Below are 19,203 nucleotides of genomic sequence, written 5' to 3'. Positions count from 1 at the left end.
GAAAATCTTGAAACCATGTGTCCCAAATTTGTTTAAAAAGTGACATTTGGCATCATTTAAAAGTAACCCGGTAAAAAGGAAACCGTTAGAAGTCCAGCTGTACCAGACGAAAAGAACATGAGTCAAACTTTATTTTCCAAATGTATGCATTACTGCAGAAAATAAAAATCTTGACATTCTGCAGTAGTTATTACAGAAATAGACCACACATGTTAACCAGTTCACAATCTCAAAGCCAAAGGGCAGGGGGAAAAAAAACAAATGATGAGGACAAAGTTTGCCAGTAAATGAGTCTGATCTTAACCCCAGTCAAAACCCACTCTCCAGCTCATCGTAATAGCGTCAATAGGTGTGAACCAAAGGGTTCGAGTTAAAGTCAGTGAGGCAGACACAGAAAACCTACTCTCGTTAAATAAAGTCAACATTCTTCATTCCAACCTTTCAGTTTATAAGACTGCTTTGCCTCAGTCAAAAAGACAACAAATACCAAATTACCTGAAATAAAAGCTTTCATTATTAAAATACAAAGACAACACAAGGTCTTTCATGAGGCACAAAAAAGAGGTTTTTCCAAGAGATGGCACACAATCATTAAAAAACAAAACACAAAACTAGAGGCTTTTAGCTTGGAACAAAGTTATTTATATGAAAAGAAAAAAAAAAAAAAAAAGTTGTGAATGTCTGTATGTGGCAGGCCAGTTTCTGGTGTAGCCATAACAACGGTTTTCAGAGCGGGCCACTGCAGGACCGCCCCCAGCTCAGTGCAGCAGTGTGCACACGTACGAAGCTCTGAGCTAGGCCTAGGCAGGCAGGGAACCGGCTCAGCGAGGCCCTGCTCAGAGCTCCAAGAAAGGTAATAACAAGAAAGTCCTAATGTGTCCTACTTTACACATCACTATGATGAAACTGTGCAAACATTTTACTGTTGCATAGCAGCCTGCCTGTCTGCAGCCAGTGCAAAAATTCAGAATTTGTGAGTACTATGAAGTGTGCTTTTTAAAGTATAAGGTGTTATATACTAGTTACTCAGTTACATTAAAGTACAAATATATTCAACGCAAAAAGTACAGTCCAAATGTGAAAACATTATCAAAGGGAAAAAAAAATGCATTGGATATGTTGATGTAAAGCTTACCATATGCTGGAATACATAGCATTTAAATTAGAGGTTTCAAAAGTTAAAACACCTCTAGGACTATTTGACAAAATGAAAACCTTATTAGTTTTCTAAACATAGTGACCTAAATTCCATTGCTATTGAGCAGAATCAGATTTTTTTTAAATGACTTTAAAAGTCTTGTTACTTTTACCTGAAACATGACAGACACAAGACAACACTGAGGTGAAAGGAGACGTAATGAGCAGCATGACTTGATATTTGCTTAAAACCTGCAAGTCGTCTCTACCTGAAGTTCAGTAGGGCTACATCGTAATCCATCAGTAATGAGGATAACCGACACCGGTTCTTACAGAATGGCTGGAGCAGAGCACCGTGCTCCCAAATTTCAATCCCAACTCAAAAGGACCTCAACAGTCTGAGGCACCTGTGACAGCGCTCCCGCCTCCCGGGAGCACAATGCCCAGGAACGGAAACTTGTGATCGCGGAAATGCTAAGGTTTTGTTCTGTTTTCCCCATCAGCCTGCCTGCTCCCTTCAGTAAAAATGGCAGATCTGTAGCCTGCTGCCCGGGTCGTTCTTGCCCGGGCTGAAGAAGGGTGAGACGGGCTCGTCAAAGTAGGCGATGAAGTTGTAGATGCGCTTCATGGTGACGGCGTCGAAGAACGTGACGTGGCCGCGGTCGTAGTCGAGGAAGACGCCGACGCGCGGCGAGTTCCAGTAGTCGGCTACGGGCACGCGCGAGTCCTCCTCGTTGGCATACAGCCGGTCCTGCAGACACAGGCTCCAGTAGCCGGCGGAGGGCGAGAGGTTGACGAAGCCCTTGCGGTTGCTGCACTCGGTGGTGACGCCCAGGTACCACACGCCCTTGTCGCGCACGTCCACCTCCCAGTAGTGCTGGCCACTGGCGTAGCGCGCCGTGGCCAGCACGCCGAAGAAGCGCGTGAAGCGCTGCGGGAGGTCGGGCTCCTGCGAGCGTACACGACCCTCCTCCACCTTCGTGTCAAAGTCACTGATGGCCAGCGAGGGGTGCGCGGTGTCTAGGTCCAGCGTGAGGTTCTGGGGCACTGGTGGAACAAAACACAAGGGTTAGGTTATGGGGCGCGAGGGGGACACGCGAGGGGGACACGCGAGGGGGACACGCGAGGGGGACACGCGAGGGGGACACGCGAGGGGGACACGCGAGGGGGACACGCGAGGGGGACACGCGAGGGGGACACGCGAGGGGGACACGCGAGGGGGACACTCTTACGCACTTGTATGCAAGACATGCATCATCTTTTTCCACAGGATGAGCTGAAAGGGGCCGGTGAACTCTGTGAAATCGGGAGGGCAGTTCACCGCCTGGACAGTGAGGTTCACGTGACTCGGGCTGAAGGACAGAACACACCAACAATATAACCATTTGTGCAAACAACAAAATCAGAAAGGAAAAAAACCAAACAAAAAACGCATTTTATATAACTGTAAAATGAAATGACTTACCTTGAGTATGCTTTACTGATACTCTGTGAATAACAGCCATAATGTAAAAGGTTACAATACATTTCTAAAGACAAATTAAAAATGTGCTTTTTTTTCTTTAATTGTGTGTGTGCGCGTGTGTGTGTGTCGGGGTGGGGGGGGTGGGGCTAGAGAAATGACAGCCTCAAAATTACCTCAAAATTAGCCCCCTCGCTGAGCTGGTTCTGGATGTCAGTGATGGCCTTGTCCACTTTAGCTGCCTCACTTTCCACCAGTTTGAGGTTTTCGTCTATTAGTGCGGTCGTTGCCACCTCCTCCTCCTCCAGCCTCTCCAGGAGCCCATCCTTCTCGTCCAGCAAGAACTGGACCAAAGCGCCGACATCATCTTCAATCTTTTCTTTCAAAGCTTGCTTCTTCAGCTGTGAGGAGGTCGAATGGAGAACTGTTGTCAACAGGGTTTGGGCAAGGTGGCAGACTAACTGATCTAAAGCCTGATTTTTGTTACAGTTGAGAGGACTCGAACCGCTACCTACTTTGACGTCAGATTTGGCTTGCTCATCTATGGCTTTGACTCTGGCACACATGGACTTTTGCCAATTCAGTTTGATGAGCCTCAACTTCAGCTCTCCCTGGAGACAAACAAAGCAGGACCGGCCCAACCAGGTGGCACCCTAGTTACCTACATGAGCCTTAAGAAGCAGCGATTAGCAATCAGCGTCACCTTAATGGTGCCTTACACTAAATAGGTACTGCCACAGACCTCTGTGAACTAAGAAAAATTGCACTATTAGTGAAGCACTAAAAACGTGCACATCGGTTGCTAATTTAGTGCAAAATCTGGTAGCATGAATCACTGCACCTCACCTTCATATCCTCAACAACCTCCGGTACTGGTGCAACATCATGGTGTCTGAAAACACATGCACAATGTCCATGACACAAACAGGTAAAATAAATTCATTGAGAAACTAAATTAAGTAAACTGCTCAATTTGGCTTGTCCAGAAAACAGGACTAAGTAACGAACGGCAGCAAGCATAAAATCGCTCACAATGAAACGTACCGATGAGCTCTGGATTCTCTGCACACAACGCAGATGGGTTTTCTGTCTGTATGGCAGTACAGTTTCAACTCCTCGTGGTGTCTTTCACACTTCCCATCCATTTTAACTGGTTTCACAGGCGCATGTGGCCTACACGTCTTTAAACAGTCAAACTCACTCAGTTTGTCCACCAAATTCTTCACCAAGTAGTTCTTCGTGAAACTCATTTTGCCAAACACCTGCAAAATGATATAGTCAACATGATTTATGAAACCCAATTTTGCTAGAAACAGAACTCATAGACCTGACTGGTGCACAGAGCAAGTAAACAATTTCTTAAGAAATCGATTCCAAAGATATAATGTATACAAAGAGATAGTAAATACAGTTAGATACATATTTAAAATACGCCGCATTGAGAAGTTAACCAGCTAGTATAACCTACTGCTGTTAAAAGCTCTGCCGCTCATCGCTTAGCTAGTGACACTTAGTGATATAATAGCTACTTACTGCTTGTCTAGACTCATATCTTGGCTGGTTAGGTATTAAACGTAGTGATATAACGCTACTTCGTCTAGATTCAGCTGGTTAGCTAACTCGTTATATGACTAACCGCATTAAGTGCATCAAGCTAGCATGTATGAACGTCTCACAAATGCTCACTAACGAAAAACAAGACAGTTATTTCCAGCTAGCCATATCTGTATACCTTAACTAATGGCAAAGGAAATAAGGTAAAAAATAAAAAAAAAAGTTATAATGTGGGACTATTGCAGCTGGTCCAGCCAGCTGACGTTAACTTGTCCATCTTGTTAGCGATAGCAAACGCTAGCTAGCCTAGCCATCACCAGCTAGCAAACGATGAAAACAAAACAACATACCATCCGACACTCCGGACATTGGTAACCGATGTCGTCGCCTCCGTTTTCTTCCCAGTGCATTAAAATGCACATACGGCAAAAATTGTGACCGCATTTCAAAATCACGGGATCGTCGAAGTAATCCAGGCAAATCGCACAAACCAGTTCCTTCTGCAGCTCTCCCCTCGTATCCCCGGCGGTGGCCATGATCACCAAGTGCTCAGTGCGGGAGAAAAACGGAAATGACACCGGACGCACCACGCAGCTCGAAGCTGGACCACCGCAGCAAGGGTCTATGTCCTTTCTGATATTTCCATTTTATATATGTATATACATCACGGAGACGTTTCTGAACGATTATGTGTGATGGAAAATTTGTAGTTAATCAATGTCCTGAACCGTTTGTGCAGTAAGTTGTTACAGGCGCTTCGTCTCGTCTTTCTGACCCAGACCTTGACCACTACCTGACCCACCCCAGGTTCTTCACGCTGGTGCTGGGAAGATGGTAGCAGCATGGCAGAACAACTCCTGGTAGGGAGCTGTTCCTGTTTCTCGCTTCTTTTGATGAACGGTATAAAGGTGGGCTGAGAAAGGGGAGAGAGGTCGCCCCCTCCCTTACACACACACCAAGCGCCTGTAGCTTACAGTGGCTTGTGCGTGTAACGGAGACGTCCTCAGGCTGAGTCTTTGAATAAACTTGATTTTCCTTTTTTACCCTTGCAGATTCATAGCACAGCAACTGCTGCAATTGTTTCTCTATTTATATTGTTTCTCTGACCTGTCCAGGAAGATTTCCAAATTGTGAATGATAATGACGATTACGAATGGTAATGACAGGACATTTATGAAAATGTGGAGACCATTGGAGAACTTGTCTAAACTCATAAATATGAAGTTAAAAGGACGGTATTCTTTAGATCGGTAATCCCTTGTAAACCGAGACGGCATGTATTCTAGAGTCAATGAAGGAGGGTTGTATGGCTAGCAATGCTCAGGTCTGGTAAAATGTAAAGACTGTAGAGAGTTTTGCTATTTTTATTTTTTTGTCATTTTCTTGAGGATGGTCTTGTTTGAAGAACAGTGTAGGGGGAATGCATATTTGCCTTTGTCAATATTGTCTAAAAAATAAGCCTTTGTTAAACCTTTGTTTACTTTAATGGAGTGACATGTTTTCTCTACTGTTTGTGTAAGATGTTTTAATAGCACACTTGAATGACGGCGCATGCTACCCACTATAGAAATAAACAAAAAATATGACCAGTAGTGGATTTTCAAACTGGAGGCTGAAAAAATCCAAATATTTTAGGCACCACAGGCATTTTTTAAAAAAACAAAAAAAAAAAACCCACAAGACAACCAAGCATAACATCGGAAATGAAGCAGGCTAAATCATCTATGTATACTGGCAGGTCTCTCCTTTAAAACTCCTTTGGGTCATATCAGGGACAAGGTCACGATGAGCCCTGGTCTCACAAACACGTTGACCACAAGATCAGTGGCAAAAGGGGATAAGCCTTAGTTAACAAAATGTGTGTACACTAATGTTTAACAATATAATTAATACATAGGTCTATGTAGCCTCCACACTCACTCAATGCATTTACTAAAAACGGCTTTTAGGATTACACATAGGGACTATGTTCAATGGTCAGCGGCCATTACTGGAACCTTGTTGGGTGGCAACATGCCTGTATCAATGCTAAAGAAACCCCCCAAATAATATCCTATTGGTTAGTCAATGACCAATGCTGAATGGACTGGAGGGGGTGTATTAACCTCTACATGGCAACAGAAGGGTTAAAGTTTATATGATTGTGTTTCTTTAAGATGTACATATTAGAGGTGTACCTAGTGCAGTGAGCACTGACTGCAAGTGTCTTTGATTATGTGAAAAACACAAATTCACTGAGTACAAATTCAACATTCTTCATGCTAAACCTCTTTGATAAACAGTCCGAGAATATATTTAATATTGTAAGCGTATCGTTTACATAATTGATAACTTGCTTACGCCAACAAGTAAAGATGTCCTCTAAAACATGCCAAAAAATGTGGACTGGACAATGCAATAATTTATTTTCCTTTTTCTGAAAAAAATATTAAAACAAACATCTAGGCTCACAGTGAACATTTCTAAACACAACATTGTACCATGAACACATTTCATAGATAAAAAGGGCATGTTTCAAATATTCTTAAATTTGTGGTCATTTTTGTTATGCAAATTTGCTGTGCCCTCTTGCATCACAGAAATAAAGTATTAAACAAATATGAAATTACAAAAAAGTGGATAAACATTTTGTCTTCTAACTGCATTGCATAGAACATATATTTGTAATACAAGGAATGCATTTTCAAGGAGGAAACTGTCATATGCCAAGAAGACAAGCATCACTTGTCAGTTGTATTCTATTTTTGGCACATGCTAAACAAAAGTCTAAACATTAAAACATTTATGGCATACACAGACATCACCATGGGCATTTGTTTTTTAATAATCAGGTACAGCCTGCAGTGGCAAAAAAGAATAAATAACTGGATAGTACAGTTCCAGAAAAACACTGCAGATTGTGATCAGACAGATAAAGGAGAAAAGAGAGACCAGATTCCACAGTTCTGCAGAAAGGGTGCAAGGAGTAGCAGTGCATGTATGTGCATGTTTACATTGAACAATTAAACATTATAGTGGCTATATTCAAGGTCCAAGCAATCTGAAGCATACAGAGGAGTTTCTTCAATAGTCTGAGTACCTGAGTCACATCCTTTTTCTGTGGCCTTCAGTCTGACTCTCGGATACCCTCACACATGCAGAGCAGTTCAAGAAGAGCATGTGCAACAATGCATGACAAGAAGTGAAGACATTGAACACAGTAGTTGAAAAAATGAACAGCAGACATGGAATGTGGTAGTTTTTAAAGAGTGAAAACTTGTGATGACACACGTGTATGGCTTGTGACAACAAGCAAGGTAAATAATACAGCTCCAGTGTTTCTCTACCCAGAGTTTGTCATCTGTGCACAATGGCCAGTCAGAACAACGACAGAACACAAACATTAACGTAACATTGTGGACATCACTGATGTGGACATTATGTAACTTGATCTTAAAATGCATTTTCTTACTGCTTACTGATCATCTGATTAACACGACAATGAGAAATGTAATGCGCAGACATATTTTGGTATTCTGATATTTATATTCTGGTATTCCTTGCCTTTAACATTTTGATTTTCAACATGAATGCTTTTTAAATATTTCAGCTTTATTATCAATCCTGTAATTATTTTTCCTATCCATTTTATTTTTTATTCCATACAGCAGAGGCAGGATTATTTTCTCAAGACAATGTAATCTTGAATTATTTTCATTTTTAAAAGCATCTGTATTCTTCAAAGTATTTAATAGAATATTTTTTTTTTTTACATTAAATATGTAATCCCATTACCCAAACTTCAGTAAAATATGCAAATATTTAACACTCATGATATAAAAGCAGAAAACACCATAATCATGGGACCATTAAAATCAGCATATACTTTTGAACTACAGTCACAGTAACATTTTAATAATCCATTTATTGAAAATATACTATTTTCCTAGAGAGCAAATAGTTGTAGCCTACCCTGAAGTACCTTCTAAAGTTTCAGCAGTAGAACACAAGTCTTGGCTCACTTTGGAACAGTAAAGCATTGGGTATCAAGTTAAACCCATTCCACTTAGGGCTTGATTCAGTCGGAATGTGGATGTATATTCCTTTGGGCTGGGCGTGATTTGGTCCATAAGCTCGCCACAGGGCTGGATCTGTCCGAGGCACTTGTTGAACCACGACATGAGCGGCGGGGGTTGACAGTGGAGCAGGAGGGGGTGGGCCGAACCTCCGGCCCTTAGACCTCGGCGCCATTGGGGCAACCGAAGCCGCTCCTCACCAGGACGGGCCGTGCGGCTTTGGCGGCGGTGCTGGGGGAGGAGGAAGAGGAAGAAGAGGCCTTCTTCGCCTCCGCCTGCCACGAGCGCCTTGCTGTCACCAGCATGGCCACAAGCAGCAGGGCGAGCAGCAGCCCCACGGAGGACCCGGCCAGCGTCAGCGCTCGGCCCTGGCCAGTATGAGCGCCCGCCTCGCGCGGAGGCAGGGTGTCGGCGAACAGCTCCCCCACCGAGCCGGCCCGCTGCTGGCTCCGGTCCAGAGAGATGTGCACGATGTTGTTGCCCCGGCTGCTCTCTGTGCCGATGTCCGCCGCAGCAGTGGGTACACCTCGGGCCGAACGCCTTGCACGCCTGGTGCTGTTCGCTGCTGTGAAGGAGTGGTACTCCACGCTTCTCTTGCCAACGCGGCGGTTGGCGTTGTCTCTGGAGCGCACCGTGTAGATTGTATGGATGTACCACTCTCTGCCTACTGCCACCTAAAGAGTTGACACAAATATCATACTGCCATCACTGTCCAGTTCTAAATCTAATTCAACACTGGCAATAATATTAAGATGCTATTGGAAGACTTTATTAAGTGGATTAGATGTGTTAGACTGGAACTAAACTCTGTAGGGTTCTCTAGGACTGCACTTGAGCAGCAAGGTTCTATACCCTGTTCTAAACAAATACAATCGTCTGTGTGACAATTAGCGATTTTCATATTCTGTTTTTGTTGTTGGGCTTGTTCTGAACATCCTGCACAGTTAGGGGTCACAGAGATGCCAACCTGGAACAGAGGAGCTGAGTCCAGTCTGAATCCATCTGAGCCTGGCTGCTTCACCAGAGCAAGGGCTTCTGGGTCATCCATGGCCAGCACAGCATTGAAGCCCACGTTGCCGAAGGCCTGGGCCTGAGTCTCCGGCTTGGCCTTGTCCTGCAACACAAAGATGAGTGTTGAGAAAAAAATGCTGCATTGTAACACATTATAAGACACTTCAACAGTGCTTATTAGATCATTTTGGTAACTGTTTTGACAAACTGTATTACATTATTAATTGCATTTATGGTGTGCAAAAAAAAAGTTTGTGAAGCCTCTGGAATGATGTGAATTTCTTCATGTATGGTTCCTAAAATGTGATATCTCTTCATTTAATTCATTATAGTAAATAAACATACATCATACAATGTTTGACAGTAATAACTGAACAAATAAGATTACACAATCACGCTCATGAGTGTGAGAGCCTGTAGGATAATGACTTCTTGGAAGGAGGATTATTGAGGTCAGGTGTTAGTTTGACCTCAGCTGACACATAAAACGCACACAATTTTGGTTACCTGCCATTCACAGCAATTCTGTTGCAATATGTGAAATATGATGCTATATGGTCCAATCAAAAGTATTTCAAAGGAACCAGCACTGCATAAAAAGATAATCCTAATAAATAAATCTGATTATTTAAACCATTTGTTCAGTTAAGAACTATATCATTTTTGTGTGCTATTTGTTAAATAAGACTTTATTTTTTATTGTGATTTAGATGAAAATTGGATCACATTAGGATACATTCATGCATGAATCAGGTTTAGAAAACATTTTGTCATGAAAGCATGCATCATCTAGAATACCCAAATAACACTGGGAGGTTCAAAACAAATAACAGCATATAAATCAATCATAATAAATAGCCCAAAATGTTAGAGTGCAGAGTGAGATATTTACAATAATTTTGAATCTGTAGAGTAAGGCAGGGGAGTCAGCCAGGCAGCCAAACTGGAACTCAGGAGGGTTGTATTTGGGAACATATCCATCAGCCCCAGCGCACAAGTACACCTGCTCTACGTTGCAGGAAAAGGAATCTCCCAGATTCTGTACGGGGTCCACCATCACCCGCACATAGATTACATCTCCTGGAGGAGAAGAAAATGACCAGTGAGTCAGCAAACACCATCTAAATGAGTTAGGACCACACTTATGTTCAGACTGAGAAACTTAACTACACGCAAGTTTTCCACAAGGTCACTCACTACTTTACAGACTTGAAAACTCATCTCACTGTGATCAGCAGCAATGTGCAAAAGCCTAGAAATGTCCTGGAAACTGAGCTGCAGGAGGTTTGGCTGCTGGGATTTAACAGGAATGATAAACCACCAAAACTGTCTGTTGTTGCCAGAAGCCCAAATACCCCTGCTGTGGCAATAAACCACATAATCAGAACATAATTTAAAGTCTGAATCATGCAAATTCTTGCTGTTTATTTTTGCAGCACAGATTACTCATAGCATTCAGCCGCCAGCCGCCAGCTGTCAGTTTTGTTGTGTTTTTTTTTCCAAGATGACGGTCCTAATACAGGATTAAAGGATTAACTTTGTCTTTGTTCTTAGTTGTCTTTAGTGTATCTACCGCCACAAGTGACAATTCCAATTAATGAGAAAAAGAAGAATAAATTGAGACGAGAGCAGGCTGGAGCTGTTCAGTTCAAAGAGTGAGTGGGTTTTTGCGGACGTACCCTTAGAGAAAGCTGCGCCGTCGTCCTGCACAAAGTCCACGGCTCCGTCAGAGAGCCACACAGATCGCTTAGACAGAAGGAACATCTGTGTGTTCAGACTAAACTCCATGGCAACAGGATCACTCACCTACAGAGAGCAGAAGGAAGAAACAGAAGGTAAGAAGTAGAATTCTTAATTGTATTACTGTTAATATTATTTTATTCCAATTTAAGATAATTAGTTTTATAAATGCGTCCTGTGCACTAGTGATAAAATCGCTAAACCAGATCCTGGAAATAAGATGATACTGTTGAATTCACTATTCCCACAACCGTACATTGATGACTAGGAAAGTTGGACTGTGGAGTTTAATTCTACCTGCTGGAATCGAATGTCCAGATCAAATGCGATGGGTTCTGTGGGGCTGCACACAGCTGTGAGTGAGGACCGGATGTTCAGTGCTATAATGCAGGGTATCAGCTTTACCCTGTATGTGCCTGAGTAATCACGTACCTACGCAGCACACACAGCCATTGCGCGCACACACACACACACACACACACACACACACACACACACACACACACACACACACACGTATGCACAGAGCCATGTAGAGATAGCTGTGTAGCGATGAACATGTGTCACCCATATTCAGTACAATTCCAACAGCATACGCACAAGGACATTTTTAAACTCACAGAAAAAATCTTTCCTAAAAGACATATAATATGCAGTGGGGGAGAAATGCAAGTAAATATCAGTTCAGCTGTATCAGTATTAGAATGTTAGCGGCATTTAATAAACCACACGCCACACAACACCCTGGGGTCCGACTGGCCGACAGATCAGTGTAAGGCAGAGGGACACAGCTCTATGCAGAGGAGCGGAGAAGCACACTCATCACAGCTAACGTTAGACATCAGGGTCATAGTTCTTCGGAATATTGAATCAAATCAAACTGAATATATGAGGTTTCATGATGCCGGCCATGAAAGTGGTCTATTCATGACAAATCTGTAGTCATACAGTGAAAACTATTACTCAAAGCGACATGAAAATAAACAAATAATGCCGCTATAAGAAGGCCCAGGGGCGGAATGGAGGAATATTGGATTATACAGACGACGGGCGCTCTCAGTACTGCTGACACACGAGAGCAGGAAGCCCGGCCACTCCGGCACACTCACAGCGAAGTCGGAGCTGAACGTCCACTGCTGTCGGAGAGGGTTAGACACAGCCTCGTTTCTGACCAAGGAGAGGTTGAAGGTCAACCCAGGGTGATCTTTACTCATGACCATCGAGGTCAGAGAAGATGCTGGGTGAAAGGAAGACAGATACAGTCACCATCTTGGACAGGGAAAAGAAGGTTTGGAGGTGCCATTTGGAAACAGATTATCTTTTTATGTAAAAGGTCACAGTGGAACAATATACTCAAAATATCAAAATATTTTAAAATATTACTTTCATAGACATGCTTCTAACTGGGCTAGAGGCTTTCCAAAACGCCTGAACCTCTACAGGGGTGCTACTGTAGCTCATCTGGTAGAGCAATTAGAGCAATACTGATAAATGCTCTGGATAAGAGCATCTGCCAAATGCTGAACATGGAAATATAAAGGCAGTGTGATTCTCACCAGGATGTGAGGTTACAAACAGCCCCCTGAAACGAGCCTCAGTGCGGAAGCTCACCACCAGACGGCCCTGGTCATTAATCCTCATACTGGTTGGGTACAGAGCTCCTACACACACACACACACACACACACACACACACACACAACATGGACAACATATTAAAGTAACACTGACACCGCGCACACACACACAGACAGACACACACAAAACATAATAAAGTAACAGACACCACACACAGATACGCACACACACATCTACATTCTACATGTCTCACCTTGCAGCTCGGCTTGCGGCGGGCTGCTGATCCCGTCTCTCCACAGAATGGCGGTGTCGTACACGAAGGTGAGTCGCAGCTCGGACTGCAGGTCGAAGTGCTGCCAGCCGCCAGCACCCACGGGGGAGTGGAACACATAGGAGACGTGCAGTGGGATACGCAGGGTGATGTACGACTGCACCAGGTTCAGCACCTATGCACGAACCCACAGCCATCAACACGCTGCAGCCGGAAAGCAGGCCAAAGGGGGCGTGTGTTGTTAAGCATAATTAACAGAATCAGAAAATTACATGGCAGCATAAAATATGTAATATAAATAAATGGGGTAATTACGATTCCTGTGCTGGTGAAAACTTTTTTCTAATGCAGACTGGAATAAGAGGGTTTGTATCCTAAACTAAAAAGTCCTCGCAATTATTCTATTCCTCCACTAGGGGGCTCTAGTATTCAGCATTTTGCTACCAAAAGACGCCTATTAGTTTTGCCTTCTTGCCAAAGCAAAAACGTATGAATTAAAGAGCATCCACTTTGTCACAGAAAAGGATTATGTGTCTCAGCGTATAATCTAGGGTTGATTGAAAGAAACATTTTCTCATTTACATAGTCAATTATAATCAAAGCACCATGCAGTGAAAATCGGCCTACTACTAATGAGGATTGCCCAGACACCTGCTAGCCTGGAATTACTCAAGGGAGGAAAGAAAATCCCCATGAAATAAGTCCTGCACCTCCTGTCCCAAGAGAACGTGGTCTAGCGCTTGTCGTATACAAGGGACACGGCACATGACCCGTAGCTGAGTGAGGGGTGACGGGGAACACTAGCACCGATCAGAAACACGGGAACAGACCACCCTCTCCTTCCCGTCCCCAATCTGCTAATAACCTGAAGCTAGACTTCTCAAGGAGAGGTTCCCACAGCTAAGGATCTAACTCAGGAAGGATGTTCAAGCACTTGAAACATAAACCCCAAAACAAAAGGCTGGCGGGACTGCAGGGGGGAGGTCCCACTCAGAGGCGACGCAGTTGCTTGGTTACGAGAGCGTCAAATAAAACGCTGGAATCGACGCCGATACCGTGAAGGAGCGGAGTTCGCGTGGACGCGGAGCGAGCGAGCGAGCGCACGTGGAGAAGACGGTCGCGGTGGATTTCAAGAGGTCTACCGGGCCGGCGCGGAAACGAGTGCGCCACGCGTTCCCGCATTCTGCCCGCGTAGTCGTCCGCTACCGGCCAGCGGGTGACTAACTGCCGAAGCCTCCCTTTGTGCTCCTGCCATGTGGAGGAGCTTTTGATGAGGCCGGAAGCCCGTAAAGTGGTATCAGAGTCAAGCTGCTGCGATGACGAGCACAAAGAACCGGACTAACTGAGCCTCGAACGCGCGATAATGAACGTCCTCGGCATCGATCGTCGCGAGGAAGAAAAGGAGACCAGAAACCAGAGAACAATGATCTCTCCTGGAGTCCTGGATTAAGCAAGCTGGCGGAAAAAGCACAAATTTCGCTCCGGCCTGCTTCTGCTCTTTACCGCTGCAGCTGGACTATTTCAACACATCAAAGCGTCTTTCAAGTTCAACTTTCTATGACAGTTTTTAGCATTAAAGCCAGAAGCATCGGGATCTATTTGAATAATGGCAGCGGCAAGTTTACTGATCTTCAAATGAATAATTTGCCTGTAAATCTCCAGGCATACGATGTGTAGACCCTGCAATTTGCATAAAATCAGTGTTATTTAAATGCACTGGGTTTTTATGCGCGCGCACACTTGGAAGTGCATGCGTCTGCGGCCCACCTGCCCTTCCGTTCCTATCCTCCCACCGCAGTCCGTCAGCAGCTCGGACATGTCATAGTAGGTGACGAACTCCCACAGACACGCCTCCAGGTCTAGGTTCCGGTAGAAGCGCAGTGTAGCCTGGCCCCTCAGGGGGGCGCTGTGCTGGTAGGGCGCGCTCTCGCCGACGCCGGCCGAGTGGCCCGTGGCCCCGGTCAGGAAGCCGTGGCGCGTGGGTACCTCGGCCGCGTCCAGCAGGTTGGAGCAGCGGTGGTGGCTGGCACGGCCACCGTCCCGGCTGAGGGTCAGCTTGAAGTTGGAGAGGGCACGTGTGGAGACCACAGGGAGCAAACCTGACACACACACAACCAGAGCGAAAATAATATTTCATTATGAAGTTCCAACACATCACACTTGAAGCTAATGCATTTTCCCCTGCACGATCCATACAGCTTAGAGATGTGAGAAGGCGGCTGATGTATAGGCACTGGGCTTTGTAGAGAACAATGCTTCACCGGTGCCTTAAAAGCTCTCTCCCCAGGCACACTGACACTGTCATTTGAATGCCTATAGCTTGCATGCAAGTTAGAGGTGTTGCTGGTTGCCATGGAGTTACAAGGTAATGAACAGCTGTAAAGTAAAGTAGAGAGGTGGAGCAAAGTGGAATTATCGGAGCTATTCTTAGGTCCGGTTGTCTTTGTGGCCTACATTTAAGATCTGAAGTGCGTGGAAAAGTAACAAGATACTGCACTGATGCTTCCCAGCCATGACAAGGTGACTCCAACCCCCCCCCCCCCCCCCCCCCAAACGTCTCAGCTATCTCTCAAATTATCTTTAAAATGACGACGAAAGCTTATATTTGCTTTGACAGCCGTCACAACATGAATCCGACGCTAACACCTGCCTCAGCCTGCGGGATATGCACCGACCATGTTAGCAGAGGCCAGCCTGGAGAAGAGGACTGTGCTGGTTTCTCACCGTCGAGGTGGGGCATGGTGACACTTAGCTTGATGAGGTTGGTATGTCCCGGCTCCTCGGCGCCTGTGTAGTGGAGCTTGGCAGAGAAAGGCTCGGCGCCCGCTGCGCCCGCCGTCCGAGGCTGGCACATTCCTGCCAAGGAATTGTCAAAGAAGTCATTAGCCAGCTACTTCAGCTGTGGTACACTGAGCCATCCTGAAGGCACAGTGTGTCGCTCTCGGTGAGGGAACGGTGAGAGCTACAGCTGGAGGACAGCATGATGCTTCCAACACCCCAACAAACAACTCGGGGTTCACTCTCTACAGTGAATCGCCATAGTTGCATTAGAAAAGTTTAGATGAGTTATGCTTTGTAATCTTTGGGGAGTGGTGTGGTAGAGGATGATGGTCACACAAAAAGCTGTGGGACAACGTTTTTCCATGGACTGACTAAATTCTGAAATAAATAATGGAAGCAACATTTGCACACTAGGTGTTTTGTTAGGAATTACAGCAGTACTGGTCTCTGTCATGCTAGATTACATAAGGCCACTGTATGTAAATGAGGGTTACCAAACTGCAGTGGTGGGTGTTTTGATGGAAAGATCAGTGTACTGATGCATCACAACATTTATCAGACCCAGCAGATGCAAGAAACCTTCAACCCAATACTGACCTTTGCCCATAGCTTTACTCATTTCACTGTAACTGTTGAGCAGTGTCATTATATCCCAGGACATCAAAATCGCTGCATGCAGCAAAATTTTTACAATGTCAGTTACTTTGATCAATGGTGAGACGAGCTTGGCAAGTCATGTTATTCTGTGCTTGGTACCAAAGCTCGGACTCGACCACCAGCCCTGGTACGTGCTAGGGCAAATGTCACTTTCAGAGGCCTCACCCTCGTCCACGCTGACTGACACGACGGGACTGCTGAGTTCCAGGCCCTCGGTGCCATCCTTGCCGACGGCGCGGGCGGAGCACTGCACCCGCGAGCCGGCCTGGAAATAGATGGAGTCCAGGGTGATCATCTTGGTGGAGGTGAAGAAGGTGTCGAAATCCACCTCTCTCATGGGGCCAGCGACAGCGTCTGGCCCACCGGGGGCGCCGATGAGCCAGCGGTAGCGCGTCAAAGTGTCGTTGATGTGCTCGCTGGCGCAGATGGAGGCCATCTTGCCATACTCTGGGTACTTGGGGTTGCAAGCCTGGGGCAGAGCAAGAAGAAGCCAGAGATCATTTTTCAAGACAGAGCTAAGGAACAATGCTTGAGCTACGAGGAAAAAACACCACACACACACACACCCACACACACCCACACACCCACGCAAACACATAAGAACACATCACACACATGAAGGTTACCGGGAGAGTTATAAATACTGATTCCCAATAATGCACTTGCACAAAGTGATTTGGTTTATTGCATTTCCCCTGTGGGGCCTTGTGGGTTTGCAGGTGGAAATCAATTCCCCTGTCCCCGACATGCAGCCATTAGTCTTCTTGCACCCACTGGACTGAGACAGAGCACTTAAGTACCAACCTTTCAGCTCCTGATTTTTGTCCACGCTGAAGCCCTATAAAACCTGACTAATAATGAACATCCTTATCGCCGCACAAAAGAAGCTACTCTAAATATTAGTACAGCCTGCAAAGTGCCCCAAATAATGAACAGCTTGATTTCATTTTGCTCCCAAAAGAATGCACGGTCTCTATAAGAACTCGGAGACTTTTACACAAGGGCTTTTATTCTGAAGCATTTTATGGTTGCCAATTGGTCCAAAATTTGTCTTTGCATTTCATTACACTTATGGATGCTGCTTTACTAAAAGCTTTGGCAGGTCACTGAATTTTGAATGCAATCACAATGTACCTTTACTCACTATTACGATGTCCAGTTGGTAATATTTGGACAGGTTTTCTAAGTGTTAAAGCCGGCCTTGGACTAAACAGGACTTTTAATGAATAATGCATAATTACCATGTTAAATATTAAAAAGTTTGAATAACAAAAAGTTTATGAAGTAATTCATTTACTTAGACTGTGCAAAAAGCAAAAGTAGCAATTAGGTACACTGCAACACATTAATTGTGGTAAGCGGGAGCTGGTGGTGACAAACGTACCGTGACACAGACTACTGGGTAGCCAGCAGGTGGGTGGGCACTGAGATCGCTCCTAATGACATCATCATAGTGCAGCAGAGACACAACGCGTGGCAGCGAGGGGAAAGTGACGTCAGCCATACTGTTGGTCTCCTCAATGTACACTATGGCCTTGGTTGCCTGAAAATAAATGGAAGGACCCATAAGATTGTTGAAAATTCGTTTTATATAGAGGTGACTGTATGGCCGTGCGGATTTGATGAATTACCCCTGCATTTCATAACATTACATATTACAATAGAAATGTACGACATTTACTGTGGAATTGATGAAAGACCACGTTACACATGACCATGCTGTATACTAAGACCATGTTACACATGACCATGCTGTACTAAGACCATGTTACACATGACCATGCTGTATACTAAGACCATGTTACACATGACCATGCTGTACTAAGACCATGTTACACATGACCATGCTGTACTAAGACCATGTTACACATGACCATGCTGTATACTAAGACCATGTTACACATGACCATGCTATACTAAGACCATGTTACACATGACCATGCTGTATACTAAGACCATGTTACACATGACCATGCTATACTAAGACCATGTTACACATGACCATGCTGTACTAAGACCATGTTACACATGACCATGCTGTATACTAAGACCATGTTACACATGACCATGCTATACTAAGACCATGTTACACATGACCATGCTGTACTAAGACCATGTTACACATGACCATGCTGTATACTAAGACCATGTTACACATGACCATGCTATACTAAGACCATGTTACACATGACCATGCTGTACTAAGACCATGTTACACATGACCATGCTGTATACTAAGACCATGTTACACATGACCATGCTGTACTAAGACCATGTTACACATGACCATGCTGTATACTAAGACCATGTTACACATGACCATGCTGTACTAAGACCATGTTACACATAACCATGTTAAGGGTTCATCCATGACCATGTTAAGGCGTCACTCCTGTGAAAGGGCAGTCCACATCACCTGGGTCTCTGCCACCATGTTCTCATCGGGCTTGAGGTGGACAGTAAAGGCTTCTCTCGTCTCTCTGAGCCCATCGAACAGCACCTCCACCTCCACGACGTGCTCTGTTTCACCCTCTTTAAATTCAACATCTGTTTGCACATACACAACAACACACAGACACAGATTGCACCTTCCTCAGTGCCTGAGCCAGAAACGCCCAACCTAGATCACACATACAGAAGTTATTCTGGGATCCACAGGATCCGGAAAGGCGTGCAGCTGTGGGGCCTGTTCTTCTCTGGAGCATTCCCAAAACAACGGTGGGAGCGTGGGCTTCCGTTGGCCGCTCCTTGTGTCTCCTCACCCTGAGAGACGGGGTGGTAGTCGTGTCCCGACACAGCTGAGCCGTCCTTGGTGTGGACCCTCACCACAGACGTCGCGGACGAGTCCCCTGCCCGCCGCACAGGAACTCTCACCACGGTCACCCGACTCGGCTCCCTCGGCTTGGTCACGCTGAACTTTGTCTCGGAAAACTGGATAACCGGCTCTGAAAAGAAGGG

The 19,203-nt window shown here is 45.0% G+C and overlaps 2 protein-coding genes and 1 long non-coding RNA gene across 6 annotated transcripts in view; 1 reads left to right on the top strand and 2 right to left on the bottom strand.

Annotated features, from left to right (window-relative positions):
- Nucleotides 1–100: 100 nt before the first annotated feature.
- On the bottom strand, nt 101–5,095 carry trim47 (tripartite motif containing 47). The gene is made up of 8 exons (XM_027000923.3): nt 4,504–5,095; nt 3,644–3,861; nt 3,446–3,491; nt 3,115–3,210; nt 2,776–3,000; nt 2,603–2,625; nt 2,374–2,489; nt 101–2,184 (listed from the first exon to the last, which is right to left on the bottom strand). Exons 1-8 carry the CDS (start codon nt 4,687–4,689, stop codon nt 1,655–1,657), a joined length of 1,440 nt encoding a protein of 479 aa, XP_026856724.1. The 5' UTR covers nt 4,690–5,095; the 3' UTR covers nt 101–1,654.
- On the top strand, nt 4,692–9,292 carry LOC145652434 (uncharacterized). 2 transcript variants are annotated; one of them, XR_014118758.1, is made up of 3 exons: nt 4,692–4,773; nt 4,933–5,013; nt 9,153–9,292. It is a non-coding gene; the product is annotated as an uncharacterized LOC145652434 (long non-coding RNA). The 2 variants fall into 2 exon arrangements; XR_014118757.1 differs by lacking the exon at nt 9,153–9,292 and adding an exon at nt 5,206–6,435.
- Nucleotides 6,537–19,203, bottom strand: part of frem2a (FRAS1 related extracellular matrix 2a) — a 52,443-nt gene continuing 39,776 nt past the window's right edge. For 2 of the 3 annotated variants that reach the window (XM_081702873.1, XM_081702874.1), the window contains 14 exons: nt 19,008–19,190; nt 18,662–18,792; nt 17,630–17,788; nt 16,411–16,714; nt 15,532–15,663; nt 14,575–14,906; nt 12,790–12,982; nt 12,516–12,620; nt 12,069–12,196; nt 11,257–11,391; nt 10,899–11,025; nt 10,112–10,299; nt 9,176–9,322; nt 6,537–8,882 (listed from right to left, as the gene is read on the bottom strand). In XM_081702873.1, the coding sequence (XP_081558999.1) occupies nt 8,367–8,882; nt 9,176–9,322; nt 10,112–10,299; nt 10,899–11,025; nt 11,257–11,391; nt 12,069–12,196; nt 12,516–12,620; nt 12,790–12,982; nt 14,575–14,906; nt 15,532–15,663; nt 16,411–16,714; nt 17,630–17,788; nt 18,662–18,792; nt 19,008–19,190 (2,780 nt within the window). In that variant the 3' untranslated portion in view covers nt 6,537–8,366. Of the gene's footprint in view, nt 8,883–9,175; nt 9,323–10,111; nt 10,300–10,898; nt 11,026–11,256; nt 11,392–12,068; nt 12,197–12,515; nt 12,621–12,789; nt 12,983–14,574; nt 14,907–15,531; nt 15,664–16,185; nt 16,715–17,629; nt 17,789–18,661; nt 18,793–19,007; nt 19,191–19,203 lie in introns of those variants that run through there. The other variant, XR_014118756.1, reaches the window with a different exon arrangement.

The sequence above is a fragment of the Electrophorus electricus genome, chromosome 19, assembly GCF_041902795.1.
Source record: "Electrophorus electricus isolate QZ-2024a chromosome 19, ASM4190279v1, whole genome shotgun sequence".
NCBI classification, from domain to species: Eukaryota; Metazoa; Chordata; class Actinopteri; order Gymnotiformes; family Gymnotidae; genus Electrophorus; species Electrophorus electricus.
Note: the sequence above shows the minus strand (reverse complement) of the source record. Positions and strands in the feature narration are given on the sequence as shown.

What these genes read in the sequence shown, in the direction of transcription:
- trim47 (XM_027000923.3), bottom strand. Translation starts at nt 4,689, where the DNA reads ATGGCCACCGCCGGGGATACGAGGGGAGAGCTGCAGAAGGAACTGGTT. An exon ending in AATGTCCGGAGTGTCGGATG is followed by an intron (nt 3,862 to 4,503) that starts GTATGTTGTTTT and finishes ATCATTTTGCAG; the next exon opens with GTGTTTGGCAAAATGAGTTT. An exon ending in ATCAGTAAAGCATACTCAAG is followed by an intron (nt 2,490 to 2,602) that starts GTAAGTCATTTC and finishes TCTGTCCTTCAG; the next exon opens with CCCGAGTCACGTGAACCTCA.